General features: G+C 37.4%; 2 protein-coding genes across 3 annotated transcripts; both read right to left on the bottom strand.

Annotated features, from left to right (window-relative positions):
- Positions 1–458: 458 nt before the first annotated feature.
- LOC116894084 (olfactory receptor 52E4-like) lies at positions 459–3,487 on the bottom strand. Of its 2 annotated transcripts, none has more exons than XM_032895805.1 (2): positions 3,480–3,487; positions 459–1,398 (listed from the first exon to the last, which is right to left on the bottom strand). In XM_032895805.1, the coding sequence occupies exons 1-2, from the start codon at positions 3,485–3,487 to the stop codon at positions 459–461; spliced, it is 948 nt and encodes a 315-aa protein (XP_032751696.1). The 2 variants fall into 2 exon arrangements, with proteins under 2 accessions (XP_032751696.1, XP_032751695.1); XM_032895804.1 differs by lacking the exon at positions 3,480–3,487 and adding an exon at positions 1,818–1,825 and having other exon boundaries at positions 459–1,401.
- An 8,567-nt stretch (positions 3,488–12,054) lies between these two features.
- On the bottom strand, positions 12,055–12,993 carry LOC116894082 (olfactory receptor 52E1-like). The gene has a single exon (XM_032895803.1). The coding sequence runs from the start codon at positions 12,991–12,993 to the stop codon at positions 12,055–12,057; it is 939 nt and encodes a 312-aa protein (XP_032751694.1).
- Positions 12,994–25,600: the final 12,607 nt, after the last annotated feature.

Below are 25,600 nucleotides of genomic sequence, written 5' to 3'. Positions count from 1 at the left end.
CAGGGGAGATATCTTTGACTCTTTTGCTTGCCCTTGGGACCATTTTCCTCCTACTGGATTGTTGCTTTGCTTAGGCTTGATATGAGGGCTTCTGCCTAGTCTAATACTAATTTGTTATGCCATGTTTGGTTGATATCCCTGAGAGGCCTGAGAGGCCTTTTTTGGGTTTTGTTTTGTCTTGATTTGTTTTGAAGGAAAATGGAAGAGGAGGGGGAGTCTGGTGGAAAGGGAACTGGAAAGAGTTAGAAGAGAAGAAACTGGGGTCAGAATAAAAGGAAAAGATACAAGAAACATTTAAAGTCATCTAGACATTTTGTAAAAGAATCGTTGAGTGACAACTCCATGGTAACGGCTGAAGCACAGGAATCCCCCTTGATCTATTTATCAGTTAGAGAACACTGAGAAATACAAATGCTGAAGAGCAGCCTGACACCATTTATGAACCTCTGATATTTGGGCTACTCTTTCTTTACAAGTATTTTTATGACTCCCTCCCTAATTTGTTTTGTCCTCACTCCATAAATGACTGGATTTAAACAAGGAGGGACAACCACATAGAGATTGGCCAAGAGGATGTGAATGTAACGAGGAACATTTCTACCAAACCTATGAGTCATAAAAGAGAAAAATGCTGGTGTATAAAAGGCTAAGATGACACAGACGTGGGAACCACATGTGCTAAGGGCTTTGTGTCTGGCATCCCTTGAAGGAAGGCGGAAAACAGCCTGTAGGATCCAAGCATAGGAGAGAGCAATGAGGATTAAATCAAAGATCAGAGCAGCAATGGTGAATAAGCCATAGATGATGTTTATCCTTATGTTGGCACAGGCTAGACGAGCTATCCCCATATGCTCACAGTAGGTGTGAGGAATAATGTAGTGTCCACAAAAGGGCAGGCGTTTTAGGAGGGGACAAAAAGGGATGACAAGAAGGACAGGTCTCCCTATTACAATAGATGCCATGACAGCTACCACCTTGTTGGTGAGGATAGAGGTATACCTAAGTGGGTAACAGATGGCAACAAAACGGTCAATTGCCATGGCCAGGAGTACGACAGATTCCATGCCTGTGTAAGTGTGGATAAAGAACATTTGGATGAGGCAGCCTTCAAAGCTTATCTCCCTAAGGTTGAACCAGAAGATACCCAGCATCTTGGGAATGGTGGAAGTAGAGAGGCCAAGATCAACGAAAGAGAGGAGGGCAAGAAAGTAGAACATGGGCTGGTGGAGACTCTGCTCATTCTTGATCACACAAAGGATTGTGAAATTTCCCACAAGCGCTATCAGATAAACAACGAAGAAAGGGAAGGCTATCCAGACGTGGAAAGCTTCCAGCCCAGGAATGCCCAGCAGATAGAAGAGAGAGGGATGTGAAGCAGTTTCATTAATAGAGGACATCCTTCTCAGACTCTTGAGAGACTATCTACAATCTTCAGCATTTCTGGGAAGAGACAAGAAAATACATGAAAGTTATTGATTAATCTATATGAAGACATTTCAAGTAAATACTTAAAAGCATAATTAGAGAAAATCAAACAGCAATTAACTATAAGAAATATTCAACTAATCAGCTATTCCATTTAGAATTATAAGAAGAATGTGAGAATTAGAAACTCTTTTTTGGACAACAGTGGAGTTATGATTAACAATTCCCCCTAGCCCATTCTTTTTCAAACTTTTCTTCTACAAAAAATGGAGAAACCTTTTAGGAATTATTTCCTTTATAACACTTTTAGATTACCTCGGGTCAGTCATATTACAGAGACACACAAATACTATACAAAAAAAGGAGAAATTACAATGGGGAGAGGCTGTAACTCTGTCATTCAGAGTCCCTTATCCATAGGTTTTGCCCAGATAGTCAATAGTTTAAAACAGTTCCAGCAAAAACATCAGAAATGAGACCTATTTTGTAATAACAATAGATAAATTGTAAATTTACCCTTAAAAATTATGGGATATAACTGTATGCATTAAAAGATTTCAAGATTATTCGAAGAATAAGGAATAAAAAATGACAACTGAAAAATAAAGGGCAAACAAGGAACATAGAAAACATCAGAAACATATAGGTACATGCAACTTGATTTATTTTATTTTTTTCATTTTAAGTTGTTTTATTTATCTACATTCCAAACATTGCCCCCCCCATACTGGTTCCACCTCCAAGAGTTCTTTACCCTATTCCCCCTTCCTTTGCCTACTCACTCCCTGCCCTCAACCCCTCACTCACCTACTCACCCCTACCTTATGCCTGACACACATCCCTCTTCCCTGAGGCACCAAAGACAACCATTGGGCTGAGGAAATGGACCACAAGGAAGAGTTAAGGGAAGCATTGAAGGAGCTAAAGAGGATGGCAACCCCATAGAAAGAGAAATTTGATTTTTATGAAAAAAAAAATTAATGTATTAATTCAACAAACATAGAACCTTGCTAGGCTAACTTTATCATGCTTAAAAGACTAAAACCTCAAGTCTAGCTTTACAATCCTTCCAAATTTATTATTTACTTTTATTCCCGAAACATTAAAAGTTTAAATACTTAAATTTAAAATAACAGAAATAAAAAAATCTTTTAAAATACTAATATTTTTTTATTCGACACAGGAAAATATATTTTACCATCCACTGTAAGTTATTTTTTAAGACATATGAGGCAATAACCTTAAAATTAATCTTTTTTATCTTGCCAAATTTGTAAGTCTGCTGGTGAAAATGTGAACAGGAATAAATATGCACAATCCCTACTTCAACTACTCAATTTTAAAAAAGATTTTTTTGTTCAGAGCAAATAAATATGTCTTCTAATAGAATTTAAAGGCAATGGGGAAAAATAAGAAGGCTTAAATTGACATTTGACAAGGAAAATATATAAATTATTGAAATTATCCAAATCACCAGGTATCTGTAACCGAATGCATTATATCTGAAATTGAAAACCAGAGCAGCAAGATTTGTGATGATGGAAGAATGGGCTTTCCAAAAGACTGAGAAAAGTGGAAAGAACAAAGTTGAAACTGGGATTTGTGGCACCTTATAAGTTTAGCAATGTTTTATATCTATTATTTCACAAAGAAATTAAACCCCCAAATCATTGCTCAAGACAGAAGAGACATGATCATCTAAAGAAGAATGCAAGAATATTCATGTTAGCTTTGTTCATGAATGTTCCAATGTGGAAATAACTCAAAACAACTCTCAATAAGGGAATAATTTATATAAAGAGAACCTATTAGGTAATTAGTATGGATTAATTATTAATGTAAATGCATAAATAAATTTTGAGTCATTATACTTAGTTAATATATCCTTAATTACAAAGTTCACTTAGCACACCACATATTACCCAACATGTATGAATTTTTAACAAATGAAAATGAAAATGTTTTATCAGGTGAGCTGTCAAGGGTTAAGAGGAGTCAAGAGTAGAAATGGACACAGGTGCTAAATTTAAGTTAATGAAAAAATGTTACTTTACAGTGGCATAAAATATGTAGGTATAAGCACCTGTCAAATGTATGAATATATGTGCATTTATACATGTGTAAATTTCATATTAAATAAGTCAAATTCAAGTCCGGACAAAAAAGTAGGAGGTTAATTTTTTTTTCATGTGTGACTATCCTTTGTTTCTATGAGCTCATCTACTACACTCCAACTAGAAGGTAGATTATGCTGTGGTTATCTTTCTGTGCCTTAACATAATGCCATATAAAACCATCCATATTGTTGAGAACAACATTCCTTCTTTTTTAAGTATATCTATCTGTCATCTATATATGTGTGTATTTGTCTTTTTAAAACCCAAGATAATATCACTGTGTGTTTACAATTCTCCATAGAAAATTGTTATAAAGTATAGTTCTCGTGACAATAAGTATAAACATTAACATTTTATAACACAGAACTTACAATTTGCTCTAACTAAGTCTTATACTTTGCAGTGAATTTTAGTGATAGTATTTTTACTTGAATAGAAATTATTTGCAATCAAGGATTAAAACAAAAATATCCTAAAACTAGATTGCCATTTTTCTTAGTCACATTATGAAAATATGAAAGAAATGTCCTAAAAGATTAAATGTTATACAATCATATTTTGATTTTGAATTTGCCATTTATTTATAATATAGGTCTTATTTGTACTGGGTGTTTATATCCTTCAAATTTTTTATTCCGCTGTCATTAAGGGACAATTTCCCTTTCAATCTATTCATCATATTGACTCTGATTCTAAAATTGCACATATTTGGGCTCTAAAGCAATACTATTCTATATAGACAATCAAATAACAGCCTACACCTAAATTCTAAAATTCATACCAATAATATATTAATTACTTTTAAATTTTAACATCCAAGGATTCAAAGCCAAAATGCCTCCACAGTATTTGGAGTTCATTACCCATTCATTGATGTTGTCTCTACAAATTAAAGCAACATCGTCTCACATTCCTCCTTCATTATACACCTTTCTCAACAGTGCTATAGGCATGCAATACTTGAAGATCTCATGATTTCAGATATCCTCTCACTAACTCTTTCTGATCCATTCTGTCTTATCCACTTATGGCCTCTATATTCACATAGGTTCTTTTACTCCACCAACGGGATTGAGCAGCTATTATTTATGGCGGATGGCCACACTGTTTGGGTCAGGAACAGACACATTTACAACTTCACTTTCCCACTTATTAATGGCCTTAGACAAATTATTTCCCACGTCTTCCTTTCTTTATATGTAAAGGCTGGGACCTTAATAATATCATCAACATGGCTGCATGCAGGAGACTGAATAAAATGTCTTAATGCAAGGCTTTGTTCACACTAGGAGGGAATACATTTTCATTATTGTTATCCATGGACATGGTTCCAGTTATAATACCTTATTTGCAAGAAAACCATACCAGTTATACAGACAAAATTTCACTGTTTGAACTGAGTCCACACCATTCTGTATAGGTTGAAATCAAAGATGGCCAGTTAGATTAGGAACCAGTACTTTAAATCATTCAAATCACAGATTGTCTATTTAGTCAGGTGACAAATGGAACAATCATTTAAGAATCCTTTATGGACACTTATTTAGGAAAAAAATCCTTTCCAGAATAAATTGATATATCTCCTAAATTACATTGTGAAAACAGTAACAGGTATGAAAGTCATGATTCTATTTAAACAAAATAAGACTGGCTCAAATTGGCACTTTGTCACACAAACTACACTCAGAAGGAAATTCACTAACAACATTTCAGAATTTGTCGCATTAACATATTTTAATGCATAGATTAGAGCCCATACTAGAAGGTCATATTTAGGAGGTTCTCCATTAAAGCTATCCCAAGTCTATCCAAGAGATCACTAAGACTCAACATTGACTGGGGCTCTGGACACCAGGCACTAACCAAGGCCCTTGTCAGAGAGGACTCTACCCTGCCTTTTCTACAGCTTTCTTTTCTATAACAAAAGCTGGAACAAAGTGAGATAACACTTTTAGCTCTATTGCACCTATAACTAGGACCACCTGATATGCTCTCCAGTAAGTTCTCTGCATCCACAGTGTGGGATCGACTCACCTGCTGTAAGACATTTTAGTGGGAGGCACAACACAGGCCCAAGACCTGGGCTCCCTGATTGAGAAGGACAAAGTGCTGCCTCTTCCCACAGTGGCAGGTAGCCCAGGATTCCAGTTTACAGGCTTCTCTAGGTGTAGACTTTATGAAGAGAAGGGAACTCCCCTGAGAAACCAGTTTAGCTCAGTCTGTTCAGGGACTGAGTGTATCTGAGAGCTGTATCACGCCATCGGAATTCTACAGTTTCAAAACCTGGAATCTCTTTTGAGTTTTGCTTCAAAGGCGCATCACTTTTTATGAAGTTAACTTTTATTTATAGCTCTTATGCCCTTTAATTTTTATAGTTATTTTAATCATAATCTTTTATATTTGGAACCACGTTTTCAAACATTTCCTTGTCATTTTGTGTATTTTTCTGACATCAAAGCAATATACAGTGTTTTATAATTCCATTTTGAATTATATAATATGCTCATTCCTAAAATTTTCTTAATATCTGATTTCTTATTTATACTATATTGCTACATTAAGTCATATCAGGGAGATGATGGAAATTTACCTGAAACCATCATTCCAAAATCTAAAATTTTTGTTTTATTTCTAAAGTATTTTAAAATATTTTCTTATTTTTTATTGAAAATAATTCTTCTTTCAAACAATACATCCTGACCACAGTTTCCCTCCATTCCTCTTGAATAACCCCCTGCTTCCCAATCCCCCAGACCTACTTTCCTTCCATTTCCTCTTGAGAAAATCCAAGAGATGACTTTCTAACAGGACAAAACAAGATACAGGACAAGGTAAAAGCCCTTGAATTGAGACTGGACAAGGCAACCTAATAGAAGGAAAGGAGTCTCAAGAACAGGCAAAAGACTCAGAGATATACCTGGTCCCAGTGATTGGAGACCCACTAAACCCCTAAGCTAATAGCCATAGCTTATACAGAGAATCTGGTGCAGACCTATGTAGGCCATGCTTGCTGCTTTCAGTCTCTGTGAGCCCGTGTGAGCCCTGCTTAATTGTTATGGTAGGCCATATTCTCCTGGTGTTCTCCATCCCCTTTGGCTCCTACAACATTTCCTCTCCCTCTTCCATATGGTCCCCCAATCTCAAATATGAGAGAGAGCTTCAATTTAGACACTGTGTGAATATTGTCTGGATGTGGTTCTCTGTACCCCTCCCATCTGCTGCCAGATGAATCTTCTCTGATGATGCCTATATGAGATAGCAATCTATGGAGTATCATTAAGAGTCCTTTGATTGTTTGTTGGGGTTTTTTTGGTTTTGGTTTTGGTTTTTGGTTGTGGTGGGTTTCTGTTTGTTTGTTTGTTTGGTGGTTTGGTTTGGTTCGGTTTGGTTTTTGCCAGTTATGTTTAGTTGTACCCTAGTTCTCTGGGTTTTCTAGTCTCTGGTTCCTGGCCATCTAGACAGTGTAGGGTATGGTCTCCTTCTCCCGGATGGGCTCAAGTTAAACTAAACTTTGTTTGGCTGCTCTCACAAGTTCTATGCCATCATTACCTGAGCACATTTTGTAGGTAGGAGTAATGTAGACAGAGGGTTTCATGGCTGGATTAGTATCCAGGTTTCTCTTTCCATAGCCTATAGGATACCTGTAAATGTTGGCTTTTCTACTTCCACACAAGTTTCCAAAATAATGACCCTGACACATAATTAATTACGAATAAATGCTTAAGCCATAGGGTTTTGCTCATTCCCTGGCTAACTTTACTTTATACCATTTATTTGATTCTAAGTCCGGCAGTGTGTTTAGTTCTCTCTCTTCAGTTTCATGCACCTATTTCCATCAGCGTTCAGCAAACTCTCCCGCCCCTCCAGCTCTATCCCAGAATCCTCTTTTTCAGAACTTCCACCTCCCCATTTCCTGCCTTAGCTCACAGACAAATAACCAGGTAAAGATTTCACACCTTGCACAAAAGATTCTCTCTACGGGTATCTTCTCAAGCCCCAAAGACAAAAATGTAGGGGTGAAGGATCCATGCAAGGCACCAACTTGACCACTCTATGCTCAATGATGACCCCATCAAAAAAATTTAACACAGAATTGTTCCTATTCAAAAGAAAGACAAGACATAAAAGGGAGCAGAGACTGAAGGAAATGCTGTCCAGAGACCACCCACCTGTGCATCCATCCCATCTGCAGACACCAAACCCAGACACTATTGCTGATGCCAAGAACCTCTTGCTGACAGGAGCCTGGTATGGCTGTCCCCTGAGAGGTTCTGCCAGCACCTGACTAATAAAGATGCAGATACAGCCAACCATCGGACTGAGCCTGGAGACCCCAATGGAAGAGCTAGGGGAGGGAGTGAAGGAGCTGAAGGGGGTTGCAGCCCCATAGGAAGAACAGTATCAACTAACTGGACCACCCAGAGCAGCTAGGGACTAAACCAACCAAAGAGTATACACAGAGGGATCCATGGATCCAGCTACATATGTAGCAATTGATGGCCTTATCTGGCATCAGTGGGAGGGAAGGCCCTTGATCCTATGAAGGCTTGATGCCCCAGCATAGGGGGATACAAGGCAGGAGTGGGTGAGTGACTTGGAGAACACCCTCACAGAGGTAAAGGAGAAGGGAGAGAGGACGGAGGGTTTGTGGAGGGGAAACTGGGAAGGGGGATATCATTTGAAATATAAATGAATAAAATGATTAATAAAAATTGTTGTTTTCAGGAACAGGCCCCACTCTGTGGAGAGTGATTTTCTGACCTACATCAATCTGGGTTGTTTAGGATTCTCCATAGAAATCCCTTGGCTAACAACTCAACTGAATGTAACCCAATCCCACCACTGGAAACCTTGCCTGGCTACAAAAGATGGACAGCTGGAACTCCGTATTTTTCATTACTAGGCATCCTTACTAGGGAGATACTCGTAGATTCCAGGAAGTTACCACTGCACTAGGTTTCCACACCACTGTCCCCCAGTGCTTCCCATTTCCAGCTGTTTCTCCCTACTCTCTCCCTGTTCTCTGTCTCCATCCCTCCCCCAACCTGATCCTCCTGGCCCCTCCCACCTCCAGGACACCAGGAAATTTCAGCTATGTTCCCTTGCCCCACTCCCAAATTGATAGCCTTTTCTTTTATTGCTTGTGGCTCTGTGTGTGTGTGTGTGTGTGTGTGTGTGTGTGTGTGTGTGTGTGTGTGTGTGTGAGAGAGAGAGAGAGAGAGAGAGAGAGAGAGAGAGAGAGAGAGAGAAGAGAGAGAGGTTAAAGGGCTGTGTACAATGCTGCCAAAATCTGAATCTTGACTCAAAAAGTGAACAACCCAAAGTATAATTCCAAAAAACTTAACTGGTCAGAAAATACTACCTGCTATCTCCTTAGCAATATTCGTTTTTTTTTCATTGTTTTCATGCTTCTTTTTTTAAATCATTTTGTTCATTTACATTTCAAATGATATCAACCTTCCCAGTTTCCCCTCCACAAATTCCCCCATCCCATTCCCCCTCCCCTTGGCCTCTATGAGGATGCTACTCCATACATTCACACACTCCTGCCTCACCGCTCTAGTATCCCCCTACACTGGGGCATCAAGCCTCCACAGGATCAAAGGCCTCCCATTGATGCCAGATAAGGTCATCCTCTGTTACATATATAACTGGATCCATTGATCCCTCCATGTGTATTCTTTGGTTGGTGGTTTAGTCTTTAGAAGCTCTGGGTAGTCTACATGGTTAGTTGATATTGTTCCTTTTTTTCTTTTTTTTTTCTCTTTTATTGAATTTTTTATTTACATTTCAAATACTATTATTTCCTTTCCCAGTTTCCTGAACATAAGCCCCCTATCCCATCCCCTTCCTCTTCTTCTATAAGGGTGTTCCCCTCCCCATTCATCTCCCCTTCCCACCCACCCCTGACATTCCCCTACACTTGGGAGGTCCAGCTTTGGCAGGACCAAGGGCTTCTCTTTCCATTAGCGCCTAACAAGGCCATTCTTTGCTACATATACAGCTAGAGCCATGGGTCAGTCCATGTACAGTACTTGGTTAGTGGTTTGGTCCCTGGGAGCTCTGGTCGGTTGACATTGTTGTTCTTATGAGGTTGAAAGCCCCTTCAGCTCTTTCAATCCTTTCTCTAATTCCTCCAACAGGGGTCCCATTCTCAGTTCAATGATTTGCTGCTAGCATTCGCCTCTACATTTGACATGCTCTAGCTGTGCCTCTAAGAATACAGCTATATCTGGTTCCTGTCAGCATCCACTTCTTAGCTTCATCAATCTTATCTAGTTTTGGTGGCTGTATACCCATGTGGGGTATGTTCTAAATGGCCATTCCTTCAGTCTCTGTTCCAAACTTTGTCTCCAATTCCCCTCTTATTAATATTTTTGTTCCCCCTTTCAAGAAGGACTGAAGCATCTGCACTAGATCGTACTTCTTGAGCTTCATGTGGTTGGCGGATTGTATCTTGGGTAATTCGAGCTTTTGAGCTAATATCCACTTATCAGTGAGTGCATACCATGTGTGTTTTTCTGCAATTGGGTTACCTCACTCAGGATGATATTTTCTAGTTCAATCTATTTGCCTATGGATTTCATGAAGTCATTGTTTCTGATAGCTGAGTAGTACTCCATTGTGTAGATGTACCATATTTTCTGTATCCAATCCAGAAGTTGAAAAGAACAGAGATATTGTTCTTCCTATAGGGTTGTAACCCCCTTCAGATCCTTCAGTCCTTCCCTTAGTTCTTCCATTAGTGTCCCCAGGCTCAATCTGATGGTTGGCTCTATCTGCATCTGTTTCTTAATTCCATGACATATTGAGTTGGTGTTTCTTACCTTTACCCCTCAGAGTCAATTTTGTTTCTTGTATTACATTGTGCCTATTATTATACATAAAGTATACACATATACTTTTGTTCTAAAATTTTAATGTCAAAGTTTTACATTCTAAATTACTTACTAGAATAATGGTATTTTATTCAGTTATAAGATCCTAATTATCCTCATATACTATAGACATTAATGTCATATATTCTATATGATAATTATTAAAATGCATATAGAGAAACCAATTTTATCAATTTATGGGCAAACTATATAGTATGTTTTTTTTAACCACTTATTCAATCATTAACTATTTATATAAAAGTACAGCTGAAGAACAATCTGCATGATGTTTTATATTTAGGGGTTATTTTATTTAACACTGTCACTCTTACTTGGTTTCATTCCTCTGGACACCGATTGTGTGGGGTTGTTTCTCTTGTCCTTCAATCTCCAATCTAACCTTCAGTTCCTAACACTGAATCAGTCCACAGCTGTCATATGCTGTCATGAATGCAATGCAGTTTCCAACTTTGGTCTTTGGTCTTAACCTTCACTTTTGTTACCTTGTATTAAGATTGTTCCTTTATTCTATTAGGAGAAAACATACTTTACAGGTGTGAGAGATGGATTGCTGTTTAAGAAGGCTTTCAAAAGCCAAGAATTCCATTTCCAGCACACACAGCATGTGTCCTATACTCTTCTAACTTAGAACTAGAAGATCCAATTCCTTTCTCTGTCTATTGTAAACATCTAAATCTACATGGTATACATTCAAACACACACACACACACACACACACACACAAATCTTTAATACTTCATAAAAAGACTGTGTTCTTTAGCCAACTGCCCATGTGTAAATTTTTTATCCCCTCATATTGCAGTATTTACTGTGTGTCTTTATCTATTTGTTTCCCATATCTTAATCCTCTGTACATAATTCCACACCAGGTCACCACCTGAGCTTCTTTGGTGACAAAAAGCATTACTAAGCAGTCTTTGTTCTGTATTGCAGAAGTAAGAACTAACAAGTTTGAGGTCTAAAGAGATGACTGACTGTGAAAGTACAAGGTTCTTATCTTAGAACTCCAGCATCCGTGTAAAAGTCTCTTGTAGCAACATATATCTATAACGTTAGCACTGACATGGGTCAGACAAAGACATGAACATTCCAAGAGCTCATTTGGAGCCACCCTTGCAAAATTAAGAAGCACCAGTTTCAAAAAGAGACCATATCTCAAAAAATAAGGGTTATCAAGAAAGACACCAGGCATCAACTTTTGGCATCAACACATGTGAACATGTACCTAAGTACATATGTACACACACATAGAAACATACACAAATACACATATACACACAAAAGAAAGAATTAACATAAACACAAGGTTTGAAAACTGATTGTTGCTCATGTATTTATTCTTTAATACTATTATGCCAATCATTTCTACTATGTTTATGTGATTCTTCATATAAATGCTATTTTATCATACTACCATGGACATTTTTGATATGTTGGATGAAGCTATTGTCTATATTAAAAACTTAGAGCTTATTTTTCTCTTAACTACAAATAAAATGCTTCATATATATGCATATCAGATAATGTATTCTCCCAGATACATAATTTTATTTTAGAGCTTGGAAAGATAGGTCTCTTTTTCATGTAAAAACTTAACTTCAAACATGCAATGTTTATAGTTTATTTCTGATGGTCATAACTACCCTCTCTCTTATTTGCTTAGTTCTAACACCATAAATAACAGGATTGAGAGCAGGAGGAATGACAACATAAAGGTTGGCAAGAAGAATATGGATGTATCGAGGAATATTTCGGCCAAATCGGTGAGTCATAAAGGAGAAAAATGCTGGTGTATAGAAGGAAAGCATGACACAGACATGAGAGCCACAGGTGCTGAGAGCCTTTAGTCGAGCATCCCTGGAAGGTAGGCGGAAGACAGCATGGAGGATCTGGACATAGGAGAGGATGATTGCTACAATATCCAAAAACAGGTTAGAAATGGCACACAAACCATAAATGATGTTCACCTTGATGCTGGCACAGGACAGGCGGGCAATGCCCATGTGCTCACAGTATGTGTGTGGAATAACTTGATGTCCACAGAAGGGTAATCTCAGGATGAGCACAATAAAGGGAATTGCAATGACTAAGGGTCTCAGGAGGACAAGCCAAGCATTGATGAATACTACCTTGTTTGTCAGCACCATTGTGTAATGAAGAGGATTACAGATGGCCACGTAGCGATCATAGGCCATGGCCAAAAGCACAGCTGACTCCATACCTGTAAACAGATGGATGAAGAACATCTGGATAACACAGCCATCAAATGATATCTTTTTTAAATTGAGCCAGAAGATTCCAAGCATCTTGGGGATAGTGGATGTGGACAAACCAAGGTCAATAGATGACAGAAGGGATAGGAAGTAGAACATGGGCTGATGAAGACTGCGTTCAGTCTGAATCACAGAAATAATTGTAATATTTCCCAGAAGAGCAGTCAAATACACAATAAAAAATGGAAATCCAATCCATATATGTACATCTTCCAGCCCTGGAATTCCCAGAAGAAGAAAAAAGTAGGGGTGGAATTGTGTGTGATTGGGAGGGACCATGCTTCTATTGTCCTTACGATTCCTTATGCTGTGCACCAGCTATCCAAGGTCATTGAATTCTGTAGAATTAGATAACAATGTTTTACCTTTCATAATAGCAAGGTCCACCAAGAAATAACTGTCTCATAAATACTTAAGTCCATCTGTTATTATATTACCTCAAAAAGTAATTTATTGCACCTCTTCGTACTTATATATAAAGGAAATTAAATTACCTTTTTCAAGGACTAATGGGCTACAAAGACAAAGACCAAAGGCCAGATATTCACACACAAAGATGACTCTTGCATTTGTATGGGGGGGTTAAGTTCTATACATTAAAGAAATTTTGGAAGTAACAATTGTAATATACAGCCTTTCTGAGAATTTAATAAGTTTTATTTTCCTCTATCTTAGGAAAAATTTTCATACTGACTCGTAGAGATTGCACTAAATGATTTGAAGGCTTGAAACCTAATAGAGAAAGCCAATAAGGAAATACATAAATTATATAATCAGTATTAAGGTGTTTATATTTCAACTAAAAAATGTATAGTTGCTTTGAATATATTAGATATGGTTGAAGGGATGTTAGCAATTGATTTTGTGATAGAATGCTAAAAATAGCTCAAGAGAGAAGGTGAAATTAGGAGCTTGGTTTATCACAAGTAAAAGTAATAGCACCAGCTTCACTTCAGATGAGGATGTGAAATCATAATTGAATCACTTTATGTGCTATTTCTATTATGGAGGTGTGGCAGAATATTCTAATGCACAGAAAGATTAAATGCGAATGTGTAGAGAATGCCTTGCACAGTCAATGAAAGGGAAATCTATCATTTATGAATACATGTATATGTGTATACACACACACATATGCAATACTATCTCTATTTTAACATTCTGCAACAAGAGGATCTGACATTAATTTTCTGCCTTGCCGCCCCCTTGCTCAGCCACTCACCTTGACAGTTTTCCCCTCTTCTTATAAGCTGACTCACTCATTACACATTTGAACTCTTACAGTCTAGGTGCCTCTCCTATGGCTCACCCCAACCTTTCCTGGCCCACTGAAGGCTTTCTTCTTTACTTCTCTAAACAGGTCCCTGCCCTCCTCAGTGTGGAGGACTTACCTTGTAAGACAAATTACACATTTCCTAACAACTCTACTTCTTCCGTTTTTCCAAAATATTTTCATTCCATATCAAATCGTTGCCTTTTTTTTTTTCGTTGTCTAATCTTTTCACCCACCTATCAGCTTTGTCTATTTAAAACTCAGTTCAGAAACTCCACACAATCTTTTCTTCTAAATTTTCTGATCTAAGAAAATATTACAAACTGCGATCACTTGAAGTCTCTATGGGACCACCTGAACTATAAAAGTCTTTGCTGTGTCATGTAGTTTTTTTTCTAAATTTCTTTTGTAAGTAGTTATATTTGAACATTTTTTCATGTCATAACTGAGTTCTGCACTTCCTAACTTTCAGCATCTTTTCATCCTATTTATTACAATATAAAATAAGCAATATTAATGTCCTTTACACACTTATAATTAGTTGTTTTTTCGCTCAAATAGAGCCTGAAACTGTAGTATATACTCATAATCCTTCGAACATGTAGATATCACTCTTTATTCTCTTTGTCTCCTTTTTTCTTTCTGTCTCTTTGTCTCTCTGTCTCTCTCTGTTACTCTGTCTCTCACTCAGTCTCTGTCTCTGTCAGCCTTTTTCTGTCTTTTTCTGTCTCTCTGTCTATGCCTGCCAGTCCCTCTGTCTCTCTGTCTCTCTCTGTCTCTCTCTCTGTCTCTCTCTGTCTCTGTCTCTCTCTCACACACACAGACACACACACACACACACACACATCATCATCATCATCATCTATGGCTAAGCTTACTCCAATTTGAAAAAGCAATATTCTTACATTTTGACCACAATATTTCAGTGCATTTCTTCCCCAACACTTATTCAATGGGTCATAAAGACATAAACTGACTTCTGCTTGAAACCAGGCTCTGTGTGATCAGTGACATTATTTCCATCACACTCCCCAAAATCTTGACTATAAATCTCTTTACATTATACAATATACAAATATTGAATATTTCTCATTCTCGGTGTTCCAGAAATGCTATTGTCGCTTTCTTCAGTAATAACACTTAATAAAATCTAAGTGTAGAACATATTATTATTTATAGACACCATGTTTAATATTAGATTCTTTGACTTTGTTATACTTTTACAAATGAAGTTATATGCACATTAATTAGAAGTTTTTCCTTGCTCTGACTCTTAGTCCAGCCTATTGTTTGTTTCTCTATGTTTGGTGATTTTACAGACCCAATACCTATGGGTCATACACAGTTCATCCCTCCCAGACCGGCTTACATCACTTACCATAATGAAACCATAGTTCATCCACCCTGCTGAATTTTTTGCCAGTTGTAGGATTTCTGCTTGTTTAGATTTAAATAATTTTTGAGCTTACAATAAACATTCTATTCTATGACATTCCTTTTTATATGTTCCTGTTGTTAAACATTCACTGTGCTTTAGCATCTTGGCAATTGTTTACAGTTTGGTGATATTGATAGGCTTGCCAATATTTATTTTATAAAAGATGCTATTTTGTGTTTTCTATATCACGCAATTTGTTTTCAAGTCTTTTTGAGTATATACTCATGAATGCTAGATTATACGTTACTTCTGTTTTAATTTTGAGGAGCCTCCATAATAAATAGCATAATTGTTTGTACCATTTTCTCATCCCTCCAAATGTACCAGGGTTCAAAATTAACCTTGATGCATATTAATATTTATTCTTATTTATTTTTCAAATATGGTCATCCTTACAATTGTAAGGTAGTAATTTGAGTTTGAATGGCTTTTCTCCAATATCAATGATCCTGAGCACTACACCACACAGCTTTCAGTCGTAATTTCATTTTCCTTAAAAGATTATTTATTCAAATATTTTAAAATCAAATGGTAGAAGCCTTAATTAATAAAATAGTAGAGAAGTTTCCTTTATATTTGGGGAGTCTACCTGTCATATGTGTGCAAAATGATATTGTAATATATTAAATAATTACTTTTATGTAATTCAAGTCACTAATTGATCTAGCTTTATATAGACTACACATAGTTCACATAGAAAAAGTATGAAAATAAACACACTCTAGGTCTTTTTTCTTGGTAGTGTATGATATACTTTTGGGGTTTAAACAATTTTCTAAATTTTCACCAATATGAATTAAATATTTGTACCAGAAAATGTACAGTATTTGTTCTATTTCATCTCTATAATCTTATCAAAAAATATTGCTTATGGAAAAAATTGAAAAAGAGGATGAGATTCAGGTGAACCACACAACCACTCTCTAACTTAGGAACTATCAAGATGTGAAACAGTGGTTCAAACGTCTTGATTGCAGGAATATACTATGTTTTTCCTATATATTTAACAAATATATCCAAATAACTGTTTAAGAAATTACAATGAAAGTATCATCAGAATAGTATGTCCTGAAACTACATTATAGAGGGAAAAATCAAAATAATAGAAATTTGAATACAGGAGATGTTAGAAATACTAGAGGCACAAAGCATGAAAAGAGACACAAACTATATTTTCCACATAACATCAAGAAATTAACTATTTTGTTCACCATTTTCCCTCATTTTATGTCCACATTCCATTCCATTTCCTTATTTAAAGATTCCAAATCTAATAGAAAATGGCAGAACTAAAATTAAAATTTGGCAGTTGGAAAGGGAGGTGGGCCAGGATGCGGATTCAAGAAAGATAACGGGGCTGAGGGTGAATACAAAAACTATTTTAATGTTAATTAATAAAATAGTGAGGTGATTCGATTGTCAATAATTAATTATTTCAAAATGGCCACAGAAAAGGTTTTAATTATATTCAACAACAAGAAGTGATCAGATGTGAGTTGATAGTATGTCAATTATTCTAATCTGATCATTACACATAGTCTATCTTTGTAGATATTCTATAGTTCATAAATATGTGTAATTGTGTGTTGATTAACATATTCAAAACAAGCATTTACTAAAGCTATTACAATATACAAAGTGATAAAGTGAATGAAAAATGCACAGAGACACCACTGACAGTTGCAAAGATATAGTCCCACATCCTTCATACAAGTGTTTAATGACAAGATTTATAGAACCTTCATCAGTGTAGACTGAGTCTGGGTAAATGCTCACCTTGTTACATTCTTGTCTCGCAGATAGTTTTCCATGGTCAGTTAACTTTCCTTTCTCATTCCTTTCCTGTCATGCACTTATATCACCGCCACCCCCCATCAAACTAAAGGTCAATAAATGGTCACAATGCAACAGCTCCTTAGGAAAACGTCAGACTTTAGCGAAGCTTTCTAGATGAGCTAGTTCACCTGACCCAGGATACTTCCATCCCCACCAACTCTAAGTGCAGCGGGAATTTTATGTGGTAAGCATCCTCCTTAAAAGGAAGCACACAAACATCTGAACTCCTTGGAGACCAAAACCTCTCAGAGGCAATGAGAGGTATGTTTCATAAATATAAAAAAAAAAATAGTATCACTGGGAATAAAGGAACCTGTCCTGACTTTTTATGTAAATGACTAATGATTTACTTCCTTATCTCTGAGCAAGGCAGGCTATGAGAAAGACGCACTCACGTGCCCTCACTGCAAGGTGCCTCTAGTTCTAGATCCCCTCTTCTGGGCCCTGAGTACAGCGGATTTCTGGCCAAGGTCTATAAATGCTTATTTCCCTTCTCTCTGTGACTGCAGCACTAACCAAAATTCAACTTCAGATAAAATCATGACAATAATGAGGCTCAACTATAATCCCACCTGGAGTTTCCAACAAGTTGAAGAAGATTATTTTCATTAAAATAATGGCAAAGTATTTAAAACACAAATCCCATTTTTTTCCTGTTTCCTGTTGACAGTAATTCAGGGCTTCTAAATTTACTATGCAAAAGACAAATAAATACCTGGGGAAAGAAATGTGAAGCACAGGAAAATAACAGAGAGCAGAAGTTGAATTTTCATCTGGCCTGTTTAATGTATATGTGAATCATGGTAAGAAATTTAAAGTTTATCTCAATTATTATATGTGAATCTCACTCAAGGTGTTTCATAATATGAGGAAGAAATGTCTAAATTAGAAAATGTTTGTTGACAATAATCTGAACTAGAATATGGAATTTCACAGAGATTTCAGTTACCATGGAGATGTTTTTTAGAACTCTGTAGTTATATGTTAATAACACTCTGCTATTTACATAAGTGTGCGTATGCAGTAAATGAGAGACATGAATCAATTAAACAGCTTCTGGAATATCAGTTTTAATACTGTATAAAAATTGTGTATATTTAGGAAGTTTCTACTGTACTGGATTTCCATACTGCCCCTCAAATGCCACTGAATTTTAGTCATCTATCCCCGTATTCTTTCCCACAATACCCTTTCCCATTATCCTCTAATGTAATCCTCCTGTTCCAGTTCCCCTCCATACATCTATTACATTTTTCTTTCCTAATGAGATTTATTATCTCTAGCCCCTTACTTTATATCTGTCCTCTCTGATTATATGAGTTATAGCTTGGTTTTCATTATCCTAGCTAAAAATCTATCCACATATACAAACTATATTCATCTTTCCGAGTCTGAAATACCTCATTCAGGATGATTTTTTTTTCTAGCCCCCATCCACTTTCTTACAAATGTCGTTGATACCATGTTTTCATTTTTTCTTTTCTTTTATTGGATATTTTCTTTATTTACATTTCAAATGTTATCCTTTTTCCAGGTTTCCCCTCCGGAAACCCCCTATCCCAGCCCGTCTACCCCTGCTTCTATGAGGGTGCTACACCACCCACCCACGCATTCACTAACTCACGCACTCCCAAATCCCAGCCCTGGCATTCCCCTATACTAGGGCATCGAACCTTCATAGGACCAAGGGCCTCTCCTACTACTACTGATGCCCAACAAGGCCATCCTCTGCTACATATGCAGTTGGAGCCATGGGTCGCTCTATGTGTACTATTTGATTGGTGGTTTAATCCCTCGCAGCTCGAGGGTGGGGGGAGTCTGGTTGGTGGACATTGCTCTTCCTAAGGTGTTGCAACCCCTTCAGCTCCTTCATTCCTTTCTCTAACTCCTCCATTGGGTACCCTGTTCTCAGTTCAATGGTTGGCTGTGAGCATCTGCCTCTGTATTTGTCAGGCTCTAGCAGAGCCTCTCAGGAGACAGCTATATCAGGCTACTGTCAGCATGCACTTCTTGGCATCTGCAATATGTCTAGATTTTCTATTAGCTGAGTAAATACTCCATTGTGTAAATCGACTACATTTTTAAAAGCCATTCTTTTGTTAAGGGAAATCTAGGTTATTTCAATATTTTTTGGCTATTATGAATAGACCATCAATAATTATGGTTGAGTAAAGGTCTTTGTGGTAGAATGAAGTATTATTTAGATATATATCCAGGAGCAGTATGAATAGATCTTGAGGTATATTGAGTCCCATCATCCAAAATAGCTACTACATTGATTTTCAGAGTAGCTGTACAAGTCTGTATTCCCAGCAGCATGAGAGTGTTCCGCCTACTCCATACCCTCACCAGCATGAACTGGAACTTGTTTGGTTGATCGTACAACCAACTTGTTTACATCTTACAGGTGTAAAATAAAATCTTTTAGATTTGCGTTTCCCTGATGTCTAAGGAAATTGGCTATTTCTTTAGTATTTCTCAACCATTTGAGTTTGCTCTATTGAGAATTCTGTTTAAGGCTCTAATTTTTAATTGGTTACTTGTTTTCTTGGTATCTAGTGTCTTGAGTTCCTTATATATTTTGGATATTTTATGTTGGATGCGTAGTTTGGAAAAAAAATCTTTCTCCATTCTGTAGGCTGCTACTTTGACTGAACGACAGTTTATCTGCTTCAAGAGTTCGCATTTATTTCTTGTTTATATTAGTGCCTGCACCACTGGTGTTCTATTTATAATGTCTTATCCTATTCCACATAATTCAAGGTTTTTCTTGCATCAGGTTCAGCATACAGTGCTTTGTGTTGATGTCTTTGATCCATTTGTAGTTGTTCTGTGAAGTGTGATAATTATGTATCTATTTATGTTTTTCTACTTGCAGTCATCCAATTTGACCAGAGCTATTTGTGAATATGGTGTCTTTCTTTTTCATGTGTGTTTCTGTCCTCTTTATCAAAATCAGATGTCCATAGTTATTTAAAGTTATGTCTGGGTCTTCAATTAATCCCATTAGTGAATGACTTTATTCTGTTCCAATACCGTTCTGTCTTTATTACTATAGTTCTGGAATACAACTTGAAATCAGTGAAGTGATATCTCCAGTAGTTTTTATTTTATTCAGATTTGTTTAAGCTACCCAGGTTTTTGTTTGTTTTTACATATGAAGTTGAGAATTGTTTTTTTCAAGATCTGTGAGTAACTGTGCTGAAATTTTGATGGGAATTGCAGTGAATTTCTATATTATTATTGGTAGCATGTCCATGTTTACTGAACAAACCCCACCAATCTATGAGCATGAAAAATATTTCCATCTTCTTGTATCTACTTTGATTTCTTTCTTCAATGACTTAAAACTGTATTGTATAAGTTGTTTGGTTGCTTGGTTATAGATACCCCGGGATATTTTATATCATTTGAAGCTATTTTTAAAAGTGTTGTTTTTGTGATGTCATTCTTGTCATTTTCATGTAGAAGGGCATTGACTTTTGTGTTTTATATTCAGCTACTTTGTTAAAAGTGTTTATTAGCTGTAGGAGTTTCCTGGTTAATTTCTGAGGAGTCAGTATACTATACCATGTTCAAATAAAAATACTTTGACTTCTTCCTTTCTAATTTGTATCATATTGACCTTCAGTTGTCTTATTGCTCTAGCTAAGACTTCAACTATTATATTGAATAAGTATGGAATGGGTATGGAAAGAGTGGAAAACCTTGTCTTGGGTACAGGAAGGTACTCTGCATGCTCTCAGAAGAGAAACATAAACCCCAAGGCAGTCACAAACCCACAATGATGCATTCATTGCCTATAAGATATGCTAGGGCAAAGGCTTGTGGGAGTAACCAACCAATGACTGATTTGACTTAATATGCACTCCAGGAGATAGATCCAATTCTTGACATTATTTGGGTGACAAACCTGAGCCAAGATAGCCTAGAGAACTAGGGTAAAACCAAGTAATACTGGTCTAAAAATGTGGTGATTAAAAAAATCTCCTAAGGGTATTTATTCTACTATATCATGTATCAGTTCGCTGTTTAGCCATTATCAGAAAAGCTACTTCCTGCAGCAGATAGGAACTGATACAGAGGCCCACAGCCAGGCATTCTGCAGAGAATGAGAAACTTTGAAAGAGTCGGCCATAAATGGGAGGTCTCCATCAACTCCCTCCTTTCAGAGCTCACGGAAGTCAGAGGCAGGTCTGTATATCTAAGTAATTCCTGTTGACGTTTAGTGCATTTCTCTGTGTTCCTTTGCCAGTTGTCTTCTGTTGTAGTTTCAATGGATGGTTAGAATACTTGCTATCTTGTAGCACATGTCTTCTTTCTGTGTCTTGATCTAGGAGCTAATCACTAGTTGATAGTTCTTCAATAAGAAATATTTTGCATTTTAGATAAATGATATTATTTTGAAACATTTGTAGAGTACAAGATGCATGCTCTTTTTTCATTTTGTAATATTTTACCTATTCTTTGAAAGTTTCTATACTTGAATAAAATGTTTCATGATCATATTTACTGCCTTCAACCATCCCCTTCAACCCTCTCAACATCCTATTATAGCATCATCCTCTGAATCTTATGTCTTTTTTAATTTGTTATTTATTTATTTAACCCACTGTATCCAATTTATCTTGTTTATATAACATGTTTGTGGGATCATCTGCTGGGCATGGACAACCCACCATTGACTATAACCCTGAAGAAAAGAGGCTCTCTCCTCCAGCAACCATGAAGTTCCTAAGGGGACCCAGGAGCTCAAACTTATTCCATGAAAGATTTTTTCATTTTCTTATTTTTTTATATTATAAATTAATTAAGTAATCCACTTCTTCCCTTTCTTCCTTCCAAATTTTCCCAGGCACCTCTCCTATCTCCCTTATAAATTTATGACCTTATTTTGTTTTGGAATCTTTTAGCATTTGAATGTTAAGGAGTAAAGTGAAATGTGGTTTTTATAAATCACAAAAAAAGTATTACTCAAAAGATTAGAAACATATTGACTGGTTATTTTTACATAAATACTATACTTTTATTGGCTATTTTATGTATTTGCATTTCAAATGTTATCCCCTTTCCCTTTCCCCCTTCTTCTATGAAGATGCTCCCCCTCCCACCCACCCACTCCTACTTCAACACCCTGGCATTCCACTACACTGGGGAAATGAGCCTTCAAAGGACCAAGGGCTTCTCCTCTTATTGATGCCAGGCAATGCGATCCTGTGCTACATATGTGGCTGGAGCCATGGGTCACTCTATGTATACTCTTTGGTTGGTGGTTTATTCCCCAAGAGCTCTGGGTGGGGGGCTGGTTAAGTATTGTTTAACAGCCAAATTTTTTATGCTTGTATTGGAGGTGGAACTGAACAGTATCTTAGTTCAATAGAGAACACTATTTCTAAGAAATATGTGCTTAGCATCACAGATCTATAATACAAATAAGTCAGTAGCATCACAGATCTGTGATACAATAAAATCACTAAATAGCATTTATTCAGCTCAGTGTATTTTCTTTTTTTAGATAGTACAATTTTATTAAAATATCTGTACTACCTAAACAATTTACAAATTCAATGTACTCTCCATCAAAGTAGCAATAGCATTCTTCACAGAATAGAGAGGATATTTTCAAAGGTGAACTTCCAGTTTCATAAATCATAGATACTAAATAGAAATTCTACAACTCAACCTAGGAGAATAATGGATTTAAAAATGTGGTACATTTACACAATTGTGCACATCTCAACTGTGAAGGGGAAAATGCCATCACGAAATTTGCAGACAAATGTATGGAACTAGGAAAAATTATTCTGAGTGAGGTAGCCCAAACCTAGAAAGACCTGGTAAATACTCACTTATAAGTGAACATTAGCTGTAAAGGTTAACCATTCTATAACCACAGACACAGAGAGGCTAAACAGCAAGGAGGGCTCTAGAAGAAACGCGTGGCTCTCCTGGGAAAGGGAAAATAGAATAGATTTTGTGGGTGGGTTGGAGGCAGATCAGGAGGAGAACAGGAGGGATCAGATTGGAGAAGGAGGGGCCAGAGGGGCCAAAGGGAGAGCGTATAGAAAAAGGATACTAGAACTTCGGAAGAACTTTGGGGGCTTGGAGGGAGGCAGAACTGTGGAATCCTAGTGCAACTTCCTGAAACTTATGAGGGTGACCCTAATGAGGACTCAGAGTAATGGAAGATATGGAACCGGAACCAACCATCTTCTGTACCTACGCAAGGAGAATGTGATATGCCTGGAACAGTGTACCCAGCCAAAACCTTCCACTTACAACCTGTCCTGCCTGCTAGAGTACTGAGGCAATAGTGACAGGAGCTTTGGGGAGTAGCCAACCAAGGACTGGCCCTACCTTGACACCCAAGCCACTAGAGGGAGCCCCTGCCCAACACTGCCTGCATGTCCAGGAACTGGAATCTGGATTGCCCAGAGACTTAATGTGGACATGAAGTGATTTCTAATGATATTCTTCTATACTCAAATATGGGTGCCTAGCCCAATTGTCAACAGGAGGCTTCCTTGAAATGTAAACTTCTGGTTTCTTTGGAAAGTTAGTTATGTCAAATGATGTTCTGCTGGGGCTCAAAGATGAAAGAATGTTTTACTGAAGCAGTCACAGGTGAAAGAATGTTTTTCCATAGAAACACATGAAAAGACACATAATGTTCAGATAGAATATAAATATGACCTGACAGACAGTGGGAGTTCAACATTGCTTTGCTTTGCTTTGCTCCACATTGCTATTCTTTGCTAATGACATGCATTGGTTTGCCTTGTATTAAATTGCTGAGCTCTGCTTGCGGTGATGCCATAGAGAGAAATTCACCAAAGAACTTCTGGTGGTTCCTCTGGCTTTTATCTGCTTCTGTAGCCTTGTGGTTTCTTCTGGTTTGAGCTGCCTTTGCTGGATTGTGTGTGGTGACTGTCAAATAAACCGGACTGCAGCTGCTGATTCACATTTGTTGTTTGCTACTGGACTAAAGTGCTGATATCCTGACAATGAAGACTGTCCATGCCTCCAAAGAGCTATTTTTAAACAGGTTTACTTCCCCCATAGCCCAAGAACTTTTCTCTTCTACGATCTCTGATGGGTGGTGGACTAGAGAGGATTTGAACATTTATTAAAGTCAGCTGGAAAAACTTTATGCCTATACTTCCCCATGTAGTTAATGGGAGCAGATGCAGAGAATATTAAATATTAGGTGGAGCTCAGCAGAAGAGGCAGAGGAAGGATCGTAGGAGTCAGAGGGGTTGAGGTCACCAGGAGAAGATGGCTTACTGAATCAACTAAGCAGGACCCACGGGAGCTCACAGAGACTGAAGCAGTAATCACAGAGCCTGCGTAGGTCTGTGCTAGGTCTTCTGAATATATTGGCTTGCTTATCTTCTGGGTCTCCTAACAGTGGGAGTACAGGTGTCTCTAACACTCTTGCCTGCTCTTGAGGCCTTTTCCCTCCTACTAGGTTGCCTTATCCAGACTTGATATGAGGGTTCGTGTAAAAGTATCTTTTATTCACCAGATGTAATTGTTGTCTAGGAAGCTTACTACAGACTAAACTCACAATTTTGAGCTCTTTATGAACTTTGGCTGGTTGGTTCAACTCAGCTCTTCTGGCCCAAACTCCTATCCAAGATGAATGATTCAAACTGACTTCTCTCAGCTTCTGACTGAATTGCTCTGCTTGGCCTCAAACAAATTCTGGCTATCTGTTCTAATATTCTTATTCTCTGGCCCATTCTGTCTTCCTCTGTTACCTGACTTTAAAACTATCCCAGTAAATCAATCTCCCTCTCCTCCCTCTCCCTCTCTCCCTCCCATTTCCCCTTTCCCTGCCCCTCCCCATCTACTTCCTGTTTTTCTATGCTGCTATCTTAAGCGAGCTCTTTCCTGTGCTGTCCTTGTGAGAGTTGGGTGTATCCTATCTCTGACTCACTCTGTCACATCTGTCTCTGATTTGTTACTTTGTCTACCACTTAATTAGACTTCACTCTTAAACATTGCTGCTTCCTTCTACAAACTAACTTTACCTCCATTTTAGAGATTACAGGAACACACTAAGGGTGTGTCTGTATTCCAGGCAGATCATACTATAATCCAGGGCATGTCTGCATTCCAGCCGCCAGATCATATTTTTAGATGTGATCTCTTGCTAGAGCAGCGATGTTGCTAGATTAAAATTCCTCTACAGGTTTGTGCCTAGTTTTACTCTGTCTTGTTACATGGGATTTGGTCTACATTCCCTAGAGACCTGCTCTTTTCTGAAGGGAAACAGGAGAAATGAACATGGAGAAAAGGGAAACTGGAGGGAGGAGTAGGAGGAGCCAAGGGAGGGG

This window comes from Rattus rattus, chromosome 2 (genome assembly GCF_011064425.1).
Source record: "Rattus rattus isolate New Zealand chromosome 2, Rrattus_CSIRO_v1, whole genome shotgun sequence".
Taxonomy (NCBI): domain Eukaryota; kingdom Metazoa; phylum Chordata; class Mammalia; order Rodentia; family Muridae; genus Rattus; species Rattus rattus.
Note: the sequence above shows the minus strand (reverse complement) of the source record. Positions and strands in the feature narration are given on the sequence as shown.